The sequence below is a fragment of the Vigna unguiculata genome, chromosome 1 (assembly GCF_037176805.1).
Source record: "Vigna unguiculata cultivar grain cowpea cultivar isolate G323 ecotype 2 chromosome 1, ASM3717680v1, whole genome shotgun sequence".
NCBI classification, from domain to species: domain Eukaryota; kingdom Viridiplantae; phylum Streptophyta; class Magnoliopsida; order Fabales; family Fabaceae; genus Vigna; species Vigna unguiculata.
The window spans coordinates 40866260-40890434 of NC_140792.1; the positions used below are offsets into that span (position 1 = coordinate 40866260).

General features: G+C 33.4%; 2 protein-coding genes and 1 pseudogene across 3 annotated transcripts; 1 reads left to right on the plus strand and 2 right to left on the minus strand.

Annotated features, from left to right (window-relative positions):
• Window positions 1-787: 787 nt before the first annotated feature.
• On the plus strand, window positions 788-3874 carry LOC114185705 (ankyrin repeat-containing protein At5g02620-like). Of its 2 annotated transcripts, none has more exons than XM_028073591.2 (4): window positions 788-1153; window positions 1372-1911; window positions 2317-2726; window positions 2801-3874. In XM_028073591.2, the coding sequence occupies exons 2-4, from the start codon at window positions 1617-1619 to the stop codon at window positions 3659-3661; spliced, it is 1566 nt and encodes a 521-aa protein (XP_027929392.1). In that variant the 5' UTR covers window positions 788-1153; window positions 1372-1616; the 3' UTR covers window positions 3662-3874. The 2 variants fall into 2 exon arrangements, with proteins under 2 accessions (XP_027929392.1, XP_027929383.1); XM_028073582.2 differs by having other exon boundaries at window positions 1375-1911.
• Window positions 3875-7618: 3744 nt separating this feature from the next.
• LOC114181288 (putative membrane-associated kinase regulator 3) lies at window positions 7619-9227 on the minus strand (annotated as a pseudogene).
• A 6989-nt stretch (window positions 9228-16216) lies between these two features.
• Window positions 16217-23741, minus strand: LOC114183629 (phosphatidate phosphatase PAH1-like). The gene is made up of 11 exons (XM_085673045.1): window positions 23416-23741; window positions 21472-23270; window positions 20804-21390; window positions 20639-20712; window positions 19737-19821; window positions 18680-18766; window positions 17858-17930; window positions 17154-17197; window positions 16934-17062; window positions 16747-16845; window positions 16217-16657 (listed from the first exon to the last, which is right to left on the minus strand). The coding sequence occupies exons 2-11, from the start codon at window positions 23063-23065 to the stop codon at window positions 16604-16606; spliced, it is 2826 nt and encodes a 941-aa protein (XP_085529171.1). The 5' UTR covers window positions 23066-23270; window positions 23416-23741; the 3' UTR covers window positions 16217-16603.
• Window positions 23742-24175: the final 434 nt, after the last annotated feature.

The window sequence follows — 24175 nt, forward strand, 5'->3', positions numbered from 1 at the left end:
ATATTATATAATTAAATTTACCTTTTAGTTTTCTTTTCATTATATTTTGCAATTTAAATGGTAGAACAACATTTCATATCAAAATGAGTATCATGCTCTTCTTTGACTTTTCAATGTTGATATGATTTATCTGAATATTTACTTCTACTTTTGAAAGAAGGAGAAATCAGTTTGAGAAGCACTTATACCGTTACGAAGTTCTGAAATGATGACTAAAATGTAGTCATTTGATTAAGACTGGGAAAATGATTTTTTAACAGTTACATCTTATAATTTTAGATATCATCTTTTAAATAATTTTCTATTTTTTTATTTTTAATATTTTGATAACCATCTAAAAAATAACACTTCATAATATAAAAAAAGTTATCAAAAGTAGTCAAAATTATACCTTCAAAAGATTCAGCAATATCTGTGTCCTACAAACAACAACTCTCTGATCGTTTAGAATTGTAATTTTTTTTTTGGCCATAAATTATTAGAAATCACATTTAAATTATTTTATAATTTATTATTATAAAAAAATTGTGTATTTTTTAAAAAGGTTTTCACTTTAATTTTATTACAAATATATAATATTGTTCCATAATATCTCTTGTACCATTGAGTGTATAAATTAAATGGTGTTAGATTGTTTTTAAACACGAGAAGAAGAAAAATATAGAAACCTTAGTTGTCCCTATTCAGTGGAAAATTGCAGTCAAATATTGAACATCATCTTGCATGTTATGTCATGTCATCATGTCGTGGGACCACTGCATTGTATTGTATTGTATGCAAAGTTGAAACTGGCAAACTGGACCTAACTCGTGCATTTTGTTTTCCGCGTTTTCCGCACCCATCCTCCATTCACACTGTTCTTCTTCTCTTCTTATGTTCTTCTGTTCTTCATCTCTTAATTACTCTTTTTTTAATCTTTTTTTGAAGCTTACTTGAACTGCTTCCGCAAAGGTGTTACCTTTTTCCTCCGTTGAACATGGGGTAGAAGGTTTTTCATTTGCTTCTTTGCCTTTTCCCACCTCAACTTCATCCAAATTCCCCTTTCAAGTTTTCTTCTTAATACTATTTTCCTATTTAGTTTCGACGTGTCTTAGGAAGAGAAGCATATAAACCGGCCCTCTATCAGCTACCACGTCTTATTCATGAATTATTGGTTGGTTGTTCTTTTCTTTTCCCTTCAATTAAATATTGTTGCTTGTTGACCCATTTATTGAGTTGATTTTCTTTTTTTGTTTCAAAAGATCATATTTTTTTTTATAGATTTGTTGAAGCAATATTGCGTTCCACCCCTGCTGAAAGAAGTTATGCTTTGAATCAATTTTGGGTTCCTACTATTGCTCACCCTTTAGTTTTTGTGACCTCTCTATGTAGCAGAAGCTAGAAGCAAGAAGAAGTGAAGTCTGAACAGTGAACTCTGAAATGGTGAGGATGTGTTTTGGAGTCGAGTGGACCTTGAGTGCTTATCCCGTTCTGTACAATTTTGAATTGCCTTCGCAATATTGGTTGGTGAATTGATAGTGAGAGATAATAAATTGTTGTAACTTGGGTACGTCTTGAGGAAATGTAAACTTGATAAATTGGAGCTCCATTGAAGTCGTGAAGATACGTTGAAAAAGATGATGAAGAGACAATTGACAGGTATACGGGGTGATTCTCCCCTACAATCTGCAATCCGAGCTGGGAATTTAGAATTGGTTCGGGAAATCATCTCTCAGAGTCCCGAGGGTGAATTAAAGGAGCTTCTTTCAAAGAGAAACAACTCGTGTGAAACTGCTTTATATGTTGCAGCTGATAATGGTCATCTTGATATAGTGAAGGAATTGATTAGATACCATGATGTTGGGTTGGCTGGCTTCAAAGCTCGAAATGGATTCGATGCATTCCACATCGCTGCTAAGAATGGACACTTGGGTAAGTCTCTTAATGATCTCAAATGGGTAGGTGTAGATCCTAACTATTGGTTACTACTTTGTTGGTTCACTTGGCATTGCTATACCAGTACCAGATTAGGGTGTTTTCTAAACCCTTTTGAGCATACACGCACTGTTGCAGTAATTTAACTTCATTTTTAGGAATGTTATGATACGTATTTTAACAGTTCTTGCTTAATTTGTCAAGAAGCTTGGTCATGTACTGATATGGTAACCTATATGTATTATTTATCAGAGTTAAACGCTTTTTCTTTTTCAAATTTGCCAGAATCTTTGTAAAAGCTAGCTTTTTAGGTTTAATAGAGTCTTATTTCTAAATTATGTCATTATTATCAATTTAAACTTTGGATTTGTCTGAATGATTTTCACTTTTACTTGTGTGCAGATATATTGAAGGTCCTCATGGAGTTTATTCCTGAAATTTCGATGACTGTTGATCTGACAAACACCACTGCGTTGCATACTGCTGCAGCACAAGGACACATTGAGGTAGTAAATTTTCTGTTGGAAAATGGTAGCAGCTTGGTAAGTATTGCGAAAAGCAATGGGAAAACTGTGTTGCATTCTGCTGCAAGAAATGGTCATGTGGAGATAGTGAAGGCCATTCTGAACAAAGAACCTGAAATTGGTCTGAGAATGGATAAGAAGGGGCAGACAGCGCTGCATATGGCAGTTAAAGGACAGAATCTTGAGTTGGTGGATGAGCTTGTGAAATTGAATTCATCTATGGCTAATATGGTAGATGCCAAGGGAAACACTGCACTGCATATAGCAACCAGAAAGGGTCGTCTACAGGTAGAAAAAGATGCTTTCCTTTTTATGTTTCATCTCTTAAGAAACAACTTAATATTCAGGTGCTAATCTCGCAGGTTGTTCAGAAGCTACTAGATTGCAAAGAAACAGACACAGATGTTATCAACAAATCTGGAGAAACAGCCTTGGATACTGCAGAGAAAAATGGTCGGTTGGAAATCTCCAACTTTCTGCAACACAAGGGAGCTCAAAGTGCCAAGTCCATCAAGTCGCCTAATACAAACACAGCCCTTGAACTGAAACGAACAGTGAGTGACATAAAAAGTGGGGTTCATAACCAGCTGGAACACACCTTCAAAACACAGAGACGCATGCGAGGTATAGCGAAGCGAATTAACAAAATGCACACTGAGGGACTCAACAATGCCATCAACTACAACACCATTGTTGCTGTCCTAATTGCAACGGTTGCTTTTGCTGCCATATTTAATGTCCCGGGCCAGTATCCTGAGCAACAAGATAAACTCTCTCCTGAGATGTCTCCTGGGGAAGCATACATTGCTCCTGATATTGGATTCAAGATATTCATAATCTTTGATTCTACTGCACTCTTCATATCACTGGCTGTTGTGATTGTCCAAACATCAGTGGTTGTTATTGAGAGGAAAGCAAAGAGACAAATGATGGCAGTTATAAACAAGTTGATGTGGGTGGCTTGTGTGCTAATTTCTGTGGCGTTTATAGCAATGTCATTTATAATTGTTGGAGATCATAAAGAGTTGGCCATAGCAGCCACTGCTCTAGGGACAGTGATTATGGCAGCAACTTTAGGAACACTCTGTTATTGGGTTATTGCTCACCGCGTTGAGGCCTCAAGATTAAGAAGTCTTCGAACAACAATGAGCAGTAGACAGTCATTGTCTTTGTCCATGATGTCTGGATCGGAGAATGAGTACAAGACAGTGTACGCTATATAACTTTGATTTCTACCATTTAAGAGTTCTCCTCCTTTTTTGTCAAATTACACTAACATTGATGTAGGTGTTTGTTTCTTAGCAGAACAAACATTAACTAATGTTACAAAAGCATACACGCCTTTGCAGAACACAGGCAAAATGTGTAATCATTGTACACTTTGTACTTCAATGATCATTCTAAATTGCAAGTGTTGGATGATGCTTATTTTCTCATTAGCTTCATCATAAAATAGATATCATACAAACTTATTGTTTCTTTGTGGTTTTTCATTTGTAGATGAATTATTATGAACTTCTGTTTTAGAAGAGAGTATATCAATTTCCTTAATTAGCACCAAATAAGAGATCATAGTCACCACCAAAAAAGAAAAAAGGAAGAGTGAAGTAGGTTCACTTCTGCATCTTGCTCCAATCAAGTGATATTTTAATAATAATATTTTATTATTTTTATTATTATTATTATTATTATGAATGAGACTACTTACTTTGGCCACCTGATTTGTGTATATATAGTAATAAGACAAAGGAAAAAGCAAACAGAAAGATTTGCTTTAGGGATTACTGGCAAGTTCCAAAGACTGCCATGTGTACCACTTTACGTTAAATGAGTGTCCACTTTGTATGATTTGGGAAATAAAATAATACTGTGGCAAAACATGTAATTTTCTGAATATATCAGGTTAAGTTTTCTTTCCTTCAAAATAAACTTAGGAGAAAATGAGGGAAAAGAAATTCAAAACTACCTTCTGGCACATGGTTCGTGCAGAAATCAGTGTAATTTCTTGTCCAAACCTCTGTCCTTGCTGATATATTTAATATATTCATGCTTATTGTTAGAATCTACTATTTGTCCGTTGTAAGCAAAGAAGTAACCAGGGAAGATAGAAATAAATAATGATCTAAAGTTCGAACATTATTGGAATGTAAGTGACTAAGTAATGCCAAATTATAATATTGTTCAACTTAACATCTTCATCATAGTACAATCCTTGAGAATCTGCATTGTTTTCTGAGAAGGAAAAAAGAGACGGCATTCATTATTTAATTCTGTGGGCTAAAATCCTAAATGGGTAGAAGCATGATGTGAGGTGTGTTAGCATCAACTTGATATATATATATATATATGTCGGGTAAGAACAGGTGGTGGAAAGTTACGTGGGAAAAACAAGCGTAATTTTTTCTTTCTGTTGTTCTGTCTTTTGCTAATTTTTGAGAAGTTAAACATTGAAAAGAAATATTAAAGGGAAAGAATGAATATACGACAATAAAGTAGCAGAAGATTTCAGTGCAAACTATATCCACATGAAAATAATGATTTTGAGGCTTTGAATATCCGCTGACATTACTGACGTGTTCCACTTGGTCACTGACCCAACAGTGGCACCTTCGTATTTTTCTCTGGAAAGGGTCAAAAGGATATGATCATTGATCAATATTTACTTATGCGTGTGCTTATAATGCTTCTTTTGTTGTCGTCTTATGCATACATATTTTGACTTTTCTATCAATAGTTAAACCAGAGCTTACGTTGCTATGTGCTAGCTACTTGGAGGTGTCTGGTTCGATAAATGCAAAGGAAGTGCTAATAATGCATTGGTATTGTCGGGTACGAGGATCATAAACACTACAGCATGCAAAGGTTTATCTGTTAGTTGAAATTTTCTTGAGTTGGGATTTGTTTAGGGGAATTGAAGCAGCATTATTTTTCGTAGGAGGAACACGAATCAAGACTAGATCAATGGCTTCACAATTTGATGTGACTAACACAACTTGCAACTCTCAGATGATATGTGCAAGATGAACACAAAACAAATCATTTCTCACAATATGTAACTATGTCTCTACCAGTTAAGTCACACAATATCGTTAATGTTAATAAAAAATAAAGGTTCCGTGCTATTTTGTAGCTAATTTTTGCAACAGGATCGATATATAGATGCAAATTAAGGCTAATTAATAATTCATTTATGGTGTACGAGGAACATAATAACCACCATAGCAAGGAAAGGCTTATTCCTATATTTATGTGTTTATGGGACACCAATCAACACTAGCCATTGGCTTCACAATTTGACGTGACTATTGCAAGTTGCAACTCTTGGATGCTATCGATGACACCCACGAAGATCTGTTCGGTTGGTGCTTTCTTCTTCTTCTTCTTCTTAAACTACCGGGACCCTTGAAATACAACAAATCACTTCACAGAATACGTAAATGTCTCTAGAACCTTCTGCTCAAACAAGTTGCAAAACATATCAATGCAAACCTATAACATTTTTATCATATTATGATATTAATCAGACATTAAACATAGTACAAATTTGAAAGGTTTTACCTTTAATATCGACACACAACCATCCATTTGCATTGCCTTGCCACCGAAGTACACATCAATTTAACTGAACTTTGAGCTGTGGAATAATCATGTACTTTGGTTTTCTACATTTGATTTAATATGCATTTACCTCTGGGGACAGATTCTAAGTTAGGACTTCATCTTGTACGGAATGTAAACAAGAACAGTGGTAAGAGCTTAACAGGTTTAGCTTTTCTGGAAGATTCTTTAAATATTTATCATGAAAAAAAGAAAGAGTACATGAACTTGGACAGAGGGAGCGGGAGAGAGATACGTAGCTTTATCCATTGACCATTAGGACTATGAATGAATATGAAGAAGCAACCCCATTGGCGGGGGAAAATAATTGCTTGTTCTTTGTGTTTTGTTTCATGTGTTTGTCTAATCAGTACACTGCGTTACAACATTCACGTATTGGTGCAACTTCGAAGTCCCCGCATGTGATTCAGTTTCATGTTCATGTGTAGTTCAAAACCAAAAGAAACGAAGAACGGAAGAAGTGCACGCGTAAAGGTTTAATTGTCTGCAGAATAATTGTACACTAGATTATTTCTTTAATGTGACATCTGCAGAATAGTACATGCCCCGCAATGGCAAGTTGTGATGTGTTTGGTGGTAGCTTTATTTGCCCTTTACAGAATGAAAATGGGAATTTCTTACTTTACTTTTGTTCTAAAATTGAATTAAAGGGAGACATATATTGCATTCTCATCACAATTTTGTGACTTATTTACTACACTTCCATTACGAATTTACGAATTTAGATTCTCTCTAATATCTTCAAAATTGTATTTTTATAGGTGAGCAGAAGATAACACGAAAAAAAATTTAGTAGAGAAACTGAACTCGGTAATTACATTATACAGATGAACCATTTTAGCTGTACACTGCAGTGAAGTATGCGTGTCTGTGGTGCTTGGCTGGGGATTCGTTGTTAGTAATGATGCTTGTTTTTAAAAAGGGATAAGTCGGCGAGGAAAAGGTTTGAGGCACCAAATGTACCATGATTTTCACATCTCACATTTGAGACTACTCTTTACCACTTTTTAGGCTTTTTCTTCCTCCAAAAAGGTGAATGGCTGTTAGTAACCTTTTTTGGGTCACTGTTAGGTTATTCTAAATGACTTTCAACTTTTTCCCTCCCTTCTTTTCACACAAAAGCTTAAAACGATTAAACAAATCTGAGAAAAGGGAAAGGATATGAACATCGCATTCATCATTTACATACACTACCACATCACCTATCAGTTATCTCTGTCGAACTCTGAAGGAATAATTGCTGGGAAAGCCTGAGGCAGTCATTGAGAATCTAGTTCTGGGGAAAAGAGTCAGATTCAGAACATTAGACTTGGCAGTTGGAAAAAAATTCACCCTTTACAGTGGAACCAAACTAAGAAAAACAGTCAAAAAATTCTGAGGAATTTTCATCATTTGGGTGCGGTTAATTCATAATATACAGTATCTTAAAGGAGCTATGTGACAGCTTAGGATATCTGAGACAAAGTAACTACAATTAAGTGAGATTTGTATGTGGGGGCTGCGTTTTAGTGTAAATTGTTGAACAATCAAATCCACAAATCTCGTGGAGTGGCACAGGAGGGTTGATTGAGAAGTGTGGACCAATTTCAAATTTAAAAAGACAAGAACACGGTATCCTATCATGGCGCTTTGTCATAGAGAAATCTCATGACGACTTATCATAACTATGCATTATTTAAAAAACCAAAGTCACTTTCGCTTGAGTGAATTTGCATTCCCATGGACTAATAATGGCAACTGTTACAGCTAAAAGATTCAACTTCACTCAGTATGCAACATGTACAAGAATTCACAGAGAGAGAGAGAGAAGCTAGAGTACCCATTTAACAAATTAATGCTGCAAACCAAGCTATTTACTCAAACATCAAACTCCCTTAACACACAATTGCATTTCAAATGAGAAACTCGTTCTTTTTAACAATCGCAATTTCCCTTCGTGCTTCTCATCAATTCCTTGTTTCCACAAACTGCAGATTTTGAACAAAAATTGGTCGAACCACCCTTTTCCTGGGACTTTTTACAATGAGCGATGGCACTCTCGATTGAATTCTCCAGCTCCACGCTTATACTCTTGTTGAACAACTGCAACTCATAAGACCCAGCTGAACTGAGTGAAAAAGACGAAGATGAAGAGGACGACCCAGAAGAAGAGGAGGACAAAGATGAAGCCTTGGAAGCATAATGCCGTTGAATCACCCCAGAGAAAGACCTTCTGCTGCTGTTACTGAACCCATCTTCAACCACGTCACTGTTCTTGACCATACAAGATCTCTGCCTACGGTGCTTGTTGTCACAATAAAGCTCAAACGCTTTTTTGTTTGTGTTTCTGTTTCTGTTTCTGTTTGTGTTTCTGTTTCTCCTAGCATCATCCATGTTCTGGCACTCCTTGCATTTGGGTTTCTTCAGTGCCCCCATTTTGCTTGTTGCATCACTGGCACAGGTCTTATCTGAGCAGCCAGATTTGGTGAACAAAGATTTGAAGTAAGTTTTAGAAGCCCTGAGCCTTTGAGCGAGCCAGAAGTGCTTGGTTTGTTTCTTTGGAAGATGGTGATGATCACTGACCAAGCCTTCTATCTCAGAGGACCAATCAAATTGATACTCAGAAGAAAGCGTTTCGCAGGAACTAACCCTGCGTGACTCCGAGGGAGAGATGTTGCAGGATTCAAGAGGGGTGATGGCATTTGTTGAAAGGAATCTACTTTCTTCCAATGAAGACTGTGATCTTGCGAAGCCAAAGGTTGCATCAGCGTTCTGGAGGAGCTTTTCCACCATTTCTAAGCGAGGAGGAAGGTGAAGAGGAAGGAGTTTTCCCTTGTAGAAGAGTTCATCAGCAGGGGAAGTTGTGGACTCTTCCTTGTTTTGGAACTCAAATTCTCTGTTGTGAATGGAGTAAGAGAAGTTGGGCGAAGATCTTAGTTCAATGTCAATGAAGTCTTCGTCTACATGAACCGAGGGTGCTCTTTTTGTGGCCATTTCATGTGACTCTCTCTGTGGGGTGCTTTCTCTGTTTGTGTGTCGCACAATGGAGATGCCTTTCGGAAATTGAGCTTTTATAAAGGAAAGACAGAAGTGAAGAGGGAAGGTGCTCCCAAACCTTCTTATATATTACCAATATTTCCTAATTTATTTATTTATAAAATAAAATCTATATTTGTAACGACATGTATGCATTCAGAAATAAAATTTATGAAGAATTATGACAAAATTTAGATTATAAATTAATTTAAGTGAGTGAATTTTAAATCTAACTCAATTTTTGTAAGAAAGGACTATGATATTTTGAAAAACTTTTTTCTTTTCTTTTAAATCACATAAAACCTTTCTTTTATCCATTGAGAGTGTTGTGACGTGTACATTATCAAAAGTTTTAGTTAGACTTAAATATCAATCTTTAACATGATATCAAAGATATTTAAAGTCTATTATATTAAAATTTATTATTTGTTAGACTTATCATGTCATATGTTATCAAACCTCTTCAGATTTAATTTTTAGTCTTATGAAAAATATATATCTCTTAATATAAAACATATAATAAAAATAAGAGATAAAATGAATTTATACAAGTAAATGCAAATCAAATTAATTGAAATAGGACCTAATGTTTAGTTCTCATGCCTTTGTAATATTACCTTTTGAACGAACTTTGGAAGCCTCCTATCTAAGAACACGTCTTGCGTTATTATCATACACAGACAATATTGCTTTGATTATTTTAGTTTCAACTATTCTTTTATAATTGTTAAGATTAAATTTTCTTGCACCCTGACTCTATTAAATTACAGTCTTCTAACATTACAATATTTTTTGAATGAGTTACTATAAATATTGATTTTTTTTACTAGGAGTTATTCAAAATTTATTACTGTATTTATTATACCATTTACTTTAGTATAAAAATTAATTAATTTCTTTCCAAGCTAACATAAAATACAGCTCAGCTCATACTAATCTTAGTACATATTTTAATAATATTTTGAGTCATGCATTTTTTTTTTCAACAAAAAAAAGGTCGAAAAAATGACAATTATGCCAATAAACAAGCCTTTTGATAATTTTAGTTGCAAGAGAGTTGTATATAATGGATTTGATAAAGATGAAAGAAATAGGAAAAAAAAAGGTAAGTGAAAACAAAAGAAAAGAAGAAAAATAAGTGAAAATTACTTTTTTTTAACTTTTAATTTGTTATAAATAATTATATTTTTCGTTATTAATGTTATTTTATTTATTTACTGTTATTGCAATATTCTATATTAGTTATTTATAATTCATTATCACACTTTAAATACAAGTCAATGCTTCATAGTTTTAGATAATATTTATAATGTTGGACAATCATTAAACATTTATTCTCATTGAATGTTTATTTTCTTATTTTTCATGCACAATTAATACTAATACGATAAAAGTTTAAACCCGCTGATTTTTAAATTTTCTTTCTTTTTCTTTTACTTTTATACAATTTTTTTATATAATGTAATATTTAGACAAAACATGTTTTATATTGAGAACTCGGTGTATAAAAGATCGTTAATTCAATTAAGATTATTAATTGAATTGGTAATTATAGAAGAAAACAAATTCACCCGCAAGTATTTGTCATAAGTAAAGAATTTTTCAACTACCAGACGGTGGTGGGGTTAGTTTACCATTTTTTTAAAATAAAATGTAATAAAAAATAATAAATAGTATTTTTTTATTTTTTATCATAATAATTTAGAAAAATAAGACTCAGATATGCCAGCGAACCTTATTAAGATCCATCGGTGTTGACAGGTATAATGATAAAGTAAAATGAAATAAAATGGAAAACGATTAAGGTTTCCTTATTCAAAGAATAAAACCACTCTCTCTGCTGTATCATTTATGAAAAAAAATTATATCGACCTTGTATTTATGTTTATCTTTAGCAGGTTATTAATTTTAGGGTTAATTATTATTTTTTTCGTTAGTTCTAATTAAAATTTTAAATCAGTTTATTTTTAAAATTTTGATATAATTTAGTCTTTTAATTTTAGAAATATATAAATTTAATCAAATTTTATTAAGTTTATTTGACTTTTCACACATATTTCATGATAATATTATTTACATTGTTTAACACATCTTCGTTTTAATGTTAATTAAGAAACGTATTTAAAATATTAAATAAACTTAACAAAATCTGGTTAAAAAGATTAAATTAACTTATTTCTAAAAATGATGATTGAATTGGTCTAAAATTTCAATAAAAGACTAATTTTAATTTTCACCAAAAATTAAAGAATCAAAAATATATTTAATCATCAATTTTGATGTGTCTTGTGTTTTCATTTATTTGGTTTTTTAATAAAATATGTAAACCTAAGTATAATTTCTTGAAAAATATCTTAATATCTCAACGAATTTATATAATGAATAGATATCTATATTATGTTATTTATCATTCTGTTTTTTTTTCTCACAATTGTGAGAAAAGAATTAATAATCATATTGTTTTCAAAAGTATTGGATCGTGGATGTTAAAAGACTTTTTCTTTAAACTCTTAATTGATTTTTAAGTTAAGTGAGTTAATTTACATTTGACTTGTAATTAGCTTAAAGAATTGAATTTAGAACATGGGACTTGTAATTAAATTTTACCCTTTATTGTTATGAGAAATTTCCCATACTATTCTCTCTCTAATCTTAAATATCAGAAACATATGATGACTAAAAAAAAATATATATATATATATATATATATAAAACTATATTAATAATATATATATATATAACTATATTAATATTAACAAAAAAGGGTGTATTATCTTAAAGTCAAACTTTTGAGATGATAACATAATGGTAGAGAATAAACGACATGATATAATAAAGAGAATGGTGGACATGATATTATATATATATATATATATATATATATATATATATATATATATATATATATATATATATATATATATATATATATAAAATAAAGAGAGAGAATTATGGCAAAGAGAAAAAGGAATATGAAAATGAGAGATATAAGAGAAACCTTTTTTGAAAGAGGGTAGGATGGGACTTATAGAGTTTTTGTTTATTATTTTAATATTTTCTTTCTTTTATCTTTTTTTATTATTATTATTATTTTATTTAAAGCGTTTTGCCATGCAAGTTTGTTTATTTTTTTCATATTAGTACTTTTTATTTTTTTATTTCTTAAAATATGAAAAGAATTTAATTTTTTAAATATTATTTTTATTATTTTTATTCTTTGATTTATTTTTCGAAATTTATACTTTATATATTTATATAGAATACAAAAATTTTAAAATACAAATTTAATTATAGAAATTAAAGAATAAGTTATGTAGTAGTATAAATATTATATAGCAATTCTGAACTGATGAAATCTGGTGACAGTGATACTTAACATTGTACATTAAAGATTTTCATGTCTCTTCATAAAGGATTGAAAACTAGTAAGCAGTAGTTGTTTGTCTAATACCAATACTAATATAAGTTGAAATGTTGTGAATGTTGGTTTGTTGTCAACCATCCAACACCTAATTAACATTGATATGACGCTAACATGAAAAGAAAAGAAAGTTGTATCTACGTTGTTTCAATGCATCCTCATTATTCTTTCACCTTGGACATGCACTGCTTTAATCATTCTTTTTTGCTACACACCACCTATTAACGGCTACTTTCTAGAACAATTATTGTTTCTGTTTAGAGCAATCTTCTCACTCAATTATAGGCTCTCAGTCAACCAATATTTGGTGCAAATTAAGCAATTTCAACTCAAAATCATGTTAGAGGTTTAATTCCAACAAAATACATGGGCGTTACTTTTAAAAGGAGTTTTTGGTGTATTTATACGTCGATATAACGAAGATATTTTTATGTGACATTTATTTTAGTTGACAGTTAAAATCCCATTTAGTTATGAGAAATGAAAAAATACGTGTTATCACCTATCTTTATCATCATCCTACAACTATATTGTGTGGTTCGTCATTTAATCTCATGTCGGCCACACAGTTCTTGCTAGGGATGACGACTTTTAATCTTTTCTAGTTGTCTTTCAATACCTATGGTTTGTTGTCTTGTTCAATTGATGCAGTAGCATAGATGCATGGAGGCACAGAGATCAAAGGTGCATGGAGGCACAGAGATCAAAGGTGCATGGAGACGCATAAGACACATGGTGTAAACAAAGTATGACAAAGGTGAGGAAGGGAGGGTAAAACCGACAAGGACTAGATGACCGACATTAAATTGAACGAGAGATCACACAATATAGCAATATAGTTATGAGTCCAGATTCTCTACTTGTTGTTTTGGTATTGTTCTATGCTGAGTATTAAAAATATACTGTATTAGTATTTTAAATATCTTTTTTAACATATTTTAAAACGTCAAAATTAGTGAACTGTATCATGAAGGCATAACAGCACAACAAATCTCAACAAAAAATCCAAATTCTATAGTTATAGAGTGGTGGTGGAGGTGGAAGGTAACACCTACACTCTCTTTATCTCCTGTGACTAAATGAATTTTGACCGCGAACTAAAATAATGTCACATTTTATATTTATATTGAATTGAATTAATGTGGGAGGACACCAAACCTACTTCTTTTACAAGGACACCGGATTAGTGTGGCATCCATAATTGACACAATCATGCATATGTTTCATTCATTGATAATAATATCCTTATTTTTGTTGTCTTCTTCCATTTGAATTTGATACACGTTAAGTACAGGTTGAGAGTCTCCAACTCAGGACGATGTTGACACTAACGTTGTTTTTTTATTGAGTTTCAATGGAAGTAACACAGTCTGAGCCTTGTTGTTCGTACCATGAAAATGAAACTAAAGAATGATTCACAGACTAGATCGAATCTAGTACCGAAGTAGGTAAATGATACATCTACTTTGGGAGAGGTCTCAATAAACTGAATCTTCGCGTCCTTATCTTTGCGTGTTTCAGTAATCACTCATTAACGTAACACTGCCATGCAACAGTGACTCATACTAGCACTTTCATGCATGTAAAAAATGAGTTATAAATAGGTGCTTAAATTCAACATTAATGACAAGGCAAATGAAATGAAATGGCATTTTTTTTTTTTTTAATTTGTTGTTACACACCGACGTGCTTCTCTGCCACGTCTTCGAAAGAACATAAAACTTCACTGTATGAAGACATGTCTGAAAGTGAAGAACTCGTTTGGAATGGCGTGTCTAACTATCAGAAACCTAAACGCAGCATCTCTCATGGAGGAAGCTTGTTTTGTCGATTTTTCAATTTTTCCTTTTGTGCCTACTCTCAATTTTATATCAATTAATCATGTGTACACCCTTTTATTTATCAACCACTATTCAACAAAAAGGGTTTTTATTCAAAAAATAATTTATTATCTTTTTCAATTTTTTTCATCTCTACTTGTAAATTAAATTTCAATATTTAAAAAAAAACTGTTAATTTAAAAATAATTTTATATGAGATTATAAATTATTTATCATAAATATAAAACACTTTATTTTTATAAATTTTAATTAAAATACGTAATTATACATGTATTATAATAAATTTAGTTATATAAAATAAACATTTATTCTCTATATTACATTATCTATTATTATATTTAGATTGATGATTTTTTAGAAGCAAAAAGGTCCTGAATCTGAAACCTCAACTTAGGTTTACATTTTCCATTGAAGGGGCTAAGAAAGGTGCTTTAAAATCATTGTAGAAGTTCTTTTTATATTATCTCTGTTTATTTAGAGAAAGATTAGTATTTTATTCTTAAAGATTCTCTAAATAATTATGATCTCGTAATTCTAAGACAGAATTATAACTTTCTTATAATAATTTAGATAATTAAGGAGAAAAAATCTTTTTAATCTGGTCTAGCCCTTCCTCTCTTAATTTAATTTTATAAACTCGTATTATGAAGGAGGGAAATAAAATTTAAAATAAAGTAAAATGAGTCATGGGGAATGATGTGATGTGGTAAATACGTTAATTTATTTTGACTTGGTCAAATACAAGTGTTCTCCCTTTTAGCATTTGGGTTTGTTTATGTCTTTGGAAGTTCTAACATGTTTGACCTGATGAAATGAGGGGGTGATGATGCAGTTGGTATGTGATTACCAAAGAGCGTTGGTTTCGAAAAATAAAGAATGAGCAACAAAACAAAGCTCGAAAGCAATTGCTTTGTCCTTCACGAACTTCCTATTCTCACTAGATTCTCCATCCAACTTGAATAACGTTAGGAACTATAAAGACATGTTAACATCTGCCAAAACAACTTCAGAGATATTCAAAAAACCTGTTTCTCTCATTTTTTAAGGTAAAAATAAAGTTATGCTTCTAAATTGGAACACTGGGATTGGATTCTAGTTTTAATGCTGCTACAAAACTAGTTAAGAGGGTAAATTCGGTGTTACTCTCATTTCAAAATGTTTTTCACAAAGGGCAAAAACAGTACAGTGTACAATATATTATTTATCACTGATAAAAATATGTTTAAACTTAAAACTTAATGACTTTCTTCGAACAAAAGTTAATTTTTATATTTCTGGATAAAAAAGAGAACGAATAATAATGAAAAGTAATGTCAAATAATAGTAAAAAAAATGTACTGTTAAAATATCAATGTACTTTATTTATACGTGAAACAGCAAGTGCAAAAGCAAAAACTATAAAAGCCTGTGAATTATAGGCTCTGGTTTTCTTTGTTAGTCTCTTAAGTACTCGACAAAAATGTGGATGCCACTTCACATGTTGAATGGACAATTGTGACATGTACTGCATGACAGGTACCCGTATTAAAAAGGGGAGTAATTGCAGTACTAGCTTGGTGGAATTCGTTACCCCAGTATTCTGCATGTTTCAATTTCCGTTTAAAATGTTTCAAAAACATAATTTGATGTGCTATACGTACTCATACAGTACTTCACCGTACCTTGTACGAGTTTTCATTTCACTCGTGCGGCCAGGTGCAACGAATGGAAACTAATGTAGATACAGATACATGGGTGAAGACAGTTTCTTATTGAATCAGTCGGTGGATGCATTTTTGAATGCAATGGTTTCAACGTTTCTGAACTTGGCTCAATATTTGAAGTAATTGATATGAAACTTGTCATGAACTGAACGTGAGGGAGGAGGGTTCTGGAAAGAAAAGGATAACCCAATTATTTGGGATAACATGTTTTTTTATGACAGTGAATATGTTGTACAGATGTTGGCCTGGACAATATATTGGTCGGGAAAAAATGAGTATAATACATGTAAACCAAATGTTATACAATGTGGATGATTGATTAATGGGTAATGATTAATCAAGATTCAATGAAGATCAAAAAGAAGAAAAACAAAGGCGTGTTGAATAACGTTCTGCGAGATCACTTGTATGCAATCATCGAATTCCCGTGTAGTAGGACACTTTCCAATCATGTCACAGTTTTGTGCCAAGTAGAAAGGACATGTTGCATTATCGATCAACATCTTGGATGGTCCCATACCAACGGATCCTTGTCAAAAAAGGGAACAAAATACCTTAAGCATTGAACTAATCCACTTCTGGAAAAGGCATTCTCCAATAATTCCATGAGTTGAAATCCTCCTGTCATAATTGAAAATTGCAAATCAAATCTTATTAGTTGTAAAGTTCATAACTTGCAAATCTACAAGTTTTGGAGACTCTTTTATCACCTGCTCAACCAAGGAAGTGGGAGGGAACATGTCATTGACGAGTGTGTGTAATGATGTGTAGGATTTTGAATCAATACGGTGACTTGTTGCGACTTCACCCTATTTGTTTTCATGGCATTTTGTTAGTATACCCTGTGAGAACAAAAGAAAATACTATGGTAAAAAAACATCAATCCAGGATTCACACCTTGGGATTGATGATAAATATCTTGCCCTTCGGGATTCCAATCTTCCTGTAACTAAGTTCATCAGTGTCTCTATTGCCAAACCCGGCATAGAATGGGTTATAATCAGAAGGGAAAAGTCTTTTGATATCCTGCAAAACATTATTATCAGAACAGGTGTGATGTCATTAAGGAAAATACATTTTGATCGCACTTCTGAGTTGCTTGTGTTTTGGAAATTACCTCTAGACAAGCAATCTTGAACTCATGAGGTGCCCTTCTTATTACTTCCATCAGTCAAAGTCCCATAATAATATAAGAAGTTAGATGTGTATATTCAATAAAATAGGATGGATGTCATAAACACATAATTGATAATTGACTATAATGTTTTTTTTCTTTAAAGCTTTGTAGTGTCTATCAGTACAGATCAGGATTATAGATAATCCAATGCCAAACAAAATAATAGGAGTCCATATTCTTTTTGCTGTTGATAAACCAAGGAAAGTATATTAAAACTTTTAATAACATCGTAATTCAAAATCAATACATAAGCCCAAGCAAAGATATACCCAGCCACTTAACACACAACTCCAAACACATAATGATGAAATGATTAAATATCAAGAAGTCCATTAGCCTAACAGTAGTCAAAACTCAGAAAACACTTAATTTTGCTGAAATCATGTATTTGCATCACTCATATGTCCTATAGTCACAATAGATTCCATGCTTTGGTCCACCATACCGTTTACTGTCTAGCTCACTTTGGTGATATTGACAACATTATACAAGTCTTCACAAAAATGGAATCATCATATGTAAGCATGTGAACATCCGCGGAAAGAGAAGTCATTATATCATCCATGAATCACAAGTGGGGCTACATAAACTAAAATTGCAATACATATTCAATCGCAATTGCTCTAACATTAAAAGTGTCTCACCTTCTCGGTAAAGAGAGGGAAATAGTCCGTCTGGAGAAATAACAACAGGTCCATTGGGTAAGGTCTTGCCATCCTGCAAATATATGAACTTTTAGTATCACCTAGAGGTGGGGGATGCACTAGCTAGCAGAGAGGAATTCTATAATTCTGCTCTGACAAGGGAAAACCCCCTTTACACCATGAAAACAGTTTAGATCAATTACAAAAGCATTAGCCTTGTACAATATACAATGATATTTATTAATCCTTCTCTTAATTCCCCTAACCTACGAAGAGGCCCTCCTAACTACCCACCACATCACATTGGTTCTTTTGCCTCCTAGAATTGACCTTTAAGATTGGAACCTCTTGGTACCTAACACAATTTTTACAAAGATAACTATCCAGTCAAGATGCAAAGACATAAAGAAACAGAAATTACAAAATTGAAGAGTTAAAAGTGATGATATATCCAATTTTTAGGTATGGGACTTGAGTCCCATATTGGAATTATAACATTCTGATATGAGGTTTATAAAGTCTTGGACTCTCTGGCTAAACTGGTTAGCTTTTATTGTGTGGTACTCCCATACTTCTTATCAATTGATGTCAGATTGCTTCAACACGTCTTTCAATTGTCAGTATGATGTGATTTTCATATGCCAATTTGACAAGACTGGAAGAATAATGAAAGTTGATAACCCACAGCCCTACACACTTAACTTTATGCTAAACTATTCAAAAAGAAATCCCATAGAAGGGTTTCAGGCATCAACACTAGAAACAGAATAATCCTACTATAAAAAAATCTTTTCTTGTTTACAGAAGAGCTTGGTTCAGTACCTGTTTCAGGTTAACCAAAAAGCTCCTGGTAAGATAAGCTTGGACAATAGCACGGGCACTCAAAAACAGTAGCTGGTATCCATTTTCCTGACATAAAAATAGAATCTAGTATGAGACATTAATCTTCTTGGTATAAAATACAGTGAAATAATGGGAAAACATGATAACATCAGGCACACTATGTTGCCTTTTACATTATACAGATAGAAAAAGGTCAGCTCATACCCACTACACGTATCTGCAAAAAATTCCAAAGCAAGAGAAGGCAAGCAGAAAACAAGTACTGAAGCAAAAAATAATAATGTTGATTAAGTGTGCAAACCTCAAAACGAAACAGTAAAAAAATCGTAAATGTCATTGAAAGAGGCTTGTGGGCATTGTCCATTACCATTTTAGGTGCATGGTATTCAAGTATATACATTAATCGGCTGTATACCTCATACTTTTCAGGATCTCTGTAATAAGTTTGTTACAATTTATTAGCTTAACTAAACTTTGTTAATTACAGTTTGTTATCCTTACTACAGTTAGCCTCTGTACCATAGTTTGTTCACTAGCATAGTTAGCTCATCTCTGTATAGTCATAAATAGCTGAAGCTTAGTGCAGTGAAATCAATTTGCATAATATATATAAATTGCTTGCGTCTACATGTATACATCCATACACACACAAATTAGCATAAAATCTCTCCAAGTATTTGAAAAAACCACTCCAGATGCAACAAAAACTCTTGATCTATAGTTTATCATCCTTAAAATAGAACTCCAATTAAGTAAATACCAGTTACTGGGAACTGAATGTTCTTTTCCTTTTCTCCAAAGCCAAACTCAAATATCGTTACAAAAGTCAAGCCACCAATAATTTGAGAATCATGTAAAACTTATGACTGTTGAAAACATTCAGAAATGACAGCAACAACAAAGCAGATATTTGATTACATGTCCACTACACAAGATTCCTTTTACAGGATTGACCTCATTAAATGTAGACATTAACAACCTTACTCCATCTCATTTGACATAAACTTCAATGTGAAAGTAAAAGAAATGTACATACTTTAATAGCTGAGAAAAGCCTTGCAACTCCAGACTGTGTCCAATCTCTGCCAACTAAAGGCATGACCTGCCCTAAAACGTCAGATCTGAAAGGAAGAAAATAGTAAAGCACTAAGGAGTTGATACGAAATGAAATCAATGCCATAATAATGCAACTCTGTCTTCTGTTCTAGCAGGAATTTTTTTTCTTATTTTAGTTTCATGTTTCATATGTTTAGCTAGCCATAAACTCTGTCTATGGTTTTCAAAGGCTGGGTAAAGGACTGTTCATCAACCTTTGGCAGTCAGCATAAACTAGTTAATACGAACCCATTCACCTACTCATAACCGCAAAAGCATTCATTTAAACAACTTTTTCTAATTACATTAATGTAAAAACAACCTAATAATGATAATAAATTTCATAGTAAGTGAACATCACTGGAAAGAAGTAAAAAAAAAAAAAAAGACATGACAATTCATTTCAAGATTTAGAAAAAAGGATTGCCCTAATATTGTATGCACACAAGCTAATGATAGAAAGGTTGTTCATCCCAACCCGACAATCTGAATAAACATAATGTTAAGGTATCATAAGACTACTCAAAGCCTAACCCTGTACCATAAACCATAAAAAAAACGGAACTAGCGTTCTCTTTTATATATTCCTTCATCCAGTAAAATCCAGAATTATAAATTATTATTAAAATTAGCATTTTAGGACCACACTCTGATTTCATCAAAAGTAATGTCCAAAGCAGGGAGCAGAGGTATTGTAATGAATTAACAAAAGAACCATAAATAGCATAAGAAATTCTACCACTGGTCTTACTAGGTAATTGTTCCATGTACATGAGAAATTACAATTGTTCCGTAAGTTAAAAGAACATTAAGAAGCATAAGTAGAATTATCTCTAGTCTTACTTGGTAATAGTTCCATCTACATCTGAAATTACAATTCGTGCATTCCACTTCCATAAGTAAATATGAGCATCAACCTGTAACATGATTAAACATCCCTGCTAAAGTAAGCAAAACCTAACTGTGTGAATAGTCACATGGAACTCAGATTCACAATTAATGCCAAACCTGCTGTGTTCCAAGAACCCTGGAAGAGAAACTGAAGGTTACCAAATTTTGACCATCCTTGAGATTTAAGGACGCTATCATCTCATTAGATGGAACATTTGTCCTCACGAATTGCTTGCGAGGAGACTCGTGCCTAGCAGATGTTGGAGAAGGTTCAACAGTAGAAGTTTGCCAATCAGACTCGGAATCTACAAATACATCCTCATTTGATTCACTATCAGTGTGCTCAATTGTCTTGACTCTTCTAAAAGGAATAGGCCAAAGTCTCCATCTGCGTCCAGATGAAGCTGGCCCAGAACCTTCATTTGTAGCCTTTACTGCATCATCCTGTCCCACTGGAATTGTATCTCTGGGATCAACAGGTAAGTCTAAACCAAATACAGTCTTTCCAAGGACAAGAGGAGCAGCCTTTTCCCACCGCAGATACGTGTCTCTGAACTTCAAAACCAGATTTTCATTCTTAATTATGGATGATGCTGAACTTCTAAATTCCTCTGCAGATATCCGATGTGCTTCAAAAACCTCAGCAGCAGCAACCAAACCCATACCCACCTTAAGTTCGTGACCACAAAGTGAGGCCTCAAATCCTGCACATATTTTGAGAAAAATAAAAATTTAGTTGCCTAAAATAAGCCAAACTAATTTGAAGCGCAGTTTTTAGTTCTTACTCAAAGCAGAATGACATTGGTCCTCGTCAATGGAAGTTACAATTTGAGGTTCAGTAAGTTCAGTTTTCTTACTGCCATCTTCAATTGCAGGAGTTCGTTCACTATCATCTACCTGATCATTTGTTACCGACTCTCCAACACGTTCATCATTACATTCAATAACATCTTTAGTGCCAGAATGACTGTCAGAACCAGTGTCAACGTTCACTGATGCATCTCTATCAACCACTTGAGGTTCTACTTTTAATTCTGGAGAACTATGTTCATCCAAGGAAGAAGGCGCACTAAGGGGAGATAACTTGTCACTTTTTCTACATTGTTCGATGTTTCCTTGTTTATTTTCATCAGTAATTGAACCATTTGCAATGCATTTCTCTGCAATATATCGAACCTCCAGTGAAGAACCTACATCTTGTATATCAACCTGAATGTTTTCGTCTTTATTCTCATCAGTAATTGAAATATGTGCATTAGATTCCTCTGCTGAATTTTGAACCTCCAATGAAGAATCCACATCTTGTAAATCATCGTTTCCAGCCTGCTGAGTAAACTCACGTAATTCCAAACAACTTTTGAAGACACTCTCTCTCTTCATACAAGATACAGCCTCTTCTGAATCAGTTTGCAAAAGATGATTTTCTTGATTTTCAATCACTAAGGTTTCCTCAGTGCTACAATTAATTTCCTCCTGTCTTTGAGCTTCCAACAAGAGCCCGGAAGTATCATCATCTACCTTAGTGTCATAACTACTAGGAGCATCCAGTGGAGTAGCATAATCAGCAGTCCAAGCATTTTCATCAGAAATAAGTTCCCCATTGCCCTCAAAGAAGTCAGTCTCTTCACCTGGGCCTAGATGAAATTGAGGATTTTTTAACTGAACATTGTCCTCATTCTGCTCCGATTCTGAGATAGGGGCCGTCAATACATGACCATCAACACTGACCAAAACCACCTCTGGATGGGAGCCCTGTGTGTCCATAAAATTATCCGCATCTAGATTCTCATATCTTGTAGAATCATATTCCGAAACATCAAGTGAACCTTCAAAAGATGATTGATCATCTGGGAACTCATAAAACCTCCTATCGACATCAGATTCTGCCCTTTGAAGTTGTGACAAAACCGAGGAATGGCCTTCACCAGTAAGATACCGCACCCCTGAATCAGATATGCTATGATCAAATCTGTGACCAACTCTATCATCCATGCTCAGATAACTATTATTTTTTTTATCAATTTCGACACCACCGTTTTCTTGACTAGACTCAGAGTTATCAGCAGTCCCATTTGACTTTATTCCTTTATCACCACCATCATCATCCACCTCTTTTACAAAATAAGCCTCCCCCGAATTATCAAGATACATGTGGAAGTGTGCTTCAACCCCATTGACGTTTATCCGAACAACCTTTTCAGCACCTTTGAGCACACCTTGAAACTTACCAAAGCGAACATACCACGGCGTGCAGCGGAACGTGCCATCTTGCTGCTGAACAACAATGACATCAACCGCCCCACCAAATGGATGAAAAGGGGTCGCAACTGAATAGACACCTTGGGTTATCAAGCTTCCAACTTTGCCCACCACATTCATTCTTGGGCAGCAACCAATGACCAAATCTTTTGGGAGGCCCGAAACTCAGACCTCAAATTTCTTGAGTCTGATCGTGCTTTGTTAAAATCGCAACAGGTTGATACAACCATATACTTAAATTACTCACCAACCCACCTAACCCAAGATTATCCTAATTTCTTGTTTTTGTTTCCCAGTGATTTCAAATTCTTGTTCAAAAACAGCACTGCATGGCACTCGACAAAATTAACAAACGGAATGAAGATTAAGGTGATGAAATTCGAGCAACTCAATTTCAAGTCACCTTTTCAACGTTTGAAAATAGCAAAAACTAGTTCAAGAAAGAAGAAGAAAAAGGCAGCGAGACTTACAGATTGAGAAACCAATAAGAGAGCTGAAAAAAAATTAAAGACGATTTGCGTTGTTTTAGCAACAAGGTTTCTTGAGATTCTTGCAGTGCGTTGAATGCTGTTGGGTTTTTTTCCTGGGGGTTTCCAACTGAAGACTTTTTTTTATTGGGTTTATTTATTTGTTTTGATGAATGAATGGATAAAGAGAGAAAAATCAGGTATTAGAAGTTTGAACAGTAACTACAAAGCAGAGCAATAAATAAATCGTGCCAACCCAGATTACGAACCGTGTGAGGGCTCTTCCGCCATTTCATACTAGTTAGTTGCCGTTGGAAATCACAAGTGTTTTTCACGACAATTTTATGTTTATATCCAGATCATGTTAGGAAACAAATTTCGTGTAAGAACTTCTAAGAACTAGAACTGTCTCGTCTTTAACGATCCCTACAATATTTCTGTGAAAAAATTAAATTAAATAAATATTTATTTATTTATTATTTATGAAATAAAATTTCTGAATTCAAAATGTATAAAAAACCAATTTAATAGAGTATATCGTGGTTCAATGTGTAAAACTAAATTAAAATTAAATATTTTAGTGTTATAATCACAAGGAGTCCTTTTATACAAATGTTAGAAGATCCATGATCATGATGCAATGAAGAATAAAAGTAATGGGCCAAAAGAGGGAAAAAAGGCCGTATTGGGCTTGAATAAGAAAACAGTAATTGTTTGTTGAAGGCCCATGGAAGGTTGGCTCTGCGTAGGTGGCAAGTCATCG